Genomic DNA, 1,476 nt, shown 5'->3' with positions numbered 1-1,476 from the left:
GGGGGGGCTGCCCCCACCTCCCTGGCCCAGCCCAGCCCTTGTTGTGGGGGGGACACAAAGGGGTCCCAGGCAGGACCCTGCCCTGTCCCCATGCAGATGTCCGTCTCCGAGCCCCGCAGAGCACGGACTGAGTCTGTCTGTCCCGGCCGGTGGGACAGGGAGGGGGTCAGGCCTGGCTCAGGCCAGGAAAACGACGAAGACGATGAAGAAGACGATGAGAATAAGGAAGATCTTGACCATCAGCCAACGGTTGGAGGTGACCGACTGGAAATACTTGAGGATCTCCCCGTGGGCCGCTTCCACATTCAACTGTGCATCCTCCACGCTGGCGTCAATCCTGCGGGCAAAGGAGACAGGGGTGGGGGAACGGGACAGTCGGATGGAGGCCAAGGGGATGGACGGACAGACATCGAGGGCCTGGAGGGACAGGAGAGACATCGAGGACAGGAGGGGGGGGCTGGTACCTCTGGATCGTCTCCTCCTGCTCCTTCACCATGTGTGCCAGCTGCTGGAAGATGGAGCCCAGCTCCACGATGGTGGATTCGATGTTCTGCATCGTGTCTGCCCGGCTCTGGATATAGGAATCCTGCGGGCAAGCACAGACGCCAGGGCCATTGCTCAACATGTTCCCCCCCAGGTCACTCGAGGGGGGGGGGGGGCGGGGTGGCGCGGGCGGCGTCCCCCCCACAACCCTCCCCAGGCTCACGTCCCCACCTGCTCGTCGATCAGCTGTAGCTGTTGGCTCGTCCGTGCGTCCATCTCGATGGCCACCGCGCCGGCGCGCTGCGGCTCATCCTGCAGCACCGCGGAGCTGCCTGCGGGGAGGGCCTGAGCAGGGTGGGGGCAAAGACCCACACCCCTGCATGCATCCTGCTCCCCCCACACCCCCCAAAATCCCAGCACTCACCCAGGTTGCTGGCAGCGAGGGGTAAAGCAGAGACGGGGGCACGGGAGAAATGCTCGCGGCGGCTCCGCTGCTGCTTCAGGTTCTTGTCGGGGGGGGGAAAGGGGGTTTAGGGAGGTCGGGGGGGGTGAATGGGAGGGGTTGGGGGGGGGGGGGGGGGGGGGGGAAAGGACTCACCTCTGTCCGCACCTCCAGCACTGACTTGAAGTCATTGGACATGGAGGCCAGTTTGGACTGAGAAGGGAAAAAAGGGGATCAGCTTGGGGGTTGGGGGGGGGCTGCATGTGTGGGTCCCCCCCACTCACCGCTGTCCCTGTCCCCACCTGCAGTGACACCACGACGGTGTTGGAGTGGGTCTGGACGTGCCGTCCACTCTGGCCCCCCCTGGCCCGCACCACCTCCTGCAGCTGCGCGATCTGCTTGTTCAGGCTGTTGATATCCTGCAAGTGGAGGGGGTGTTGGGGTCAGGGACACTCCCTAATGTGCCCCCTCCCCCAAAAAAACCCCGGCCCCCACCTGCTTGATGATGTAGGTCAGCTCCTCGATCTCCACCGCTTTGTCATCGAAGAGGG

The 1,476-nt window shown here is 64.7% G+C and overlaps 1 protein-coding gene across 1 annotated transcript in view; it reads right to left on the bottom strand.

Annotated features, from left to right (window-relative positions):
• Positions 1–30: 30 nt before the first annotated feature.
• STX5 (syntaxin 5) overlaps positions 31–1,476 on the bottom strand; it is a 2,767-nt gene continuing 1,321 nt past the window's right edge. Inside the window, exons 3-9 of the mRNA XM_010571182.1 lie at positions 1,421–1,476; positions 1,228–1,344; positions 1,082–1,138; positions 908–989; positions 715–815; positions 465–586; positions 31–337 (exon numbers count right to left, since the gene is read on the bottom strand). Coding sequence (XP_010569484.1) covers positions 178–337; positions 465–586; positions 715–815; positions 908–989; positions 1,082–1,138; positions 1,228–1,344; positions 1,421–1,476 — 695 coding nt within the window. The 3' untranslated portion in view covers positions 31–177. The remainder of the gene's footprint in view (positions 338–464; positions 587–714; positions 816–907; positions 990–1,081; positions 1,139–1,227; positions 1,345–1,420) is intronic.

Source organism: Haliaeetus leucocephalus, unplaced genomic scaffold (genome assembly GCF_000737465.1).
Source record: "Haliaeetus leucocephalus isolate CR32 unplaced genomic scaffold, Haliaeetus_leucocephalus-4.0 Scaffold309, whole genome shotgun sequence".
NCBI classification, from domain to species: Eukaryota; Metazoa; Chordata; class Aves; order Accipitriformes; family Accipitridae; genus Haliaeetus; species Haliaeetus leucocephalus.
Note: the sequence above shows the minus strand (reverse complement) of the source record. Positions and strands in the feature narration are given on the sequence as shown.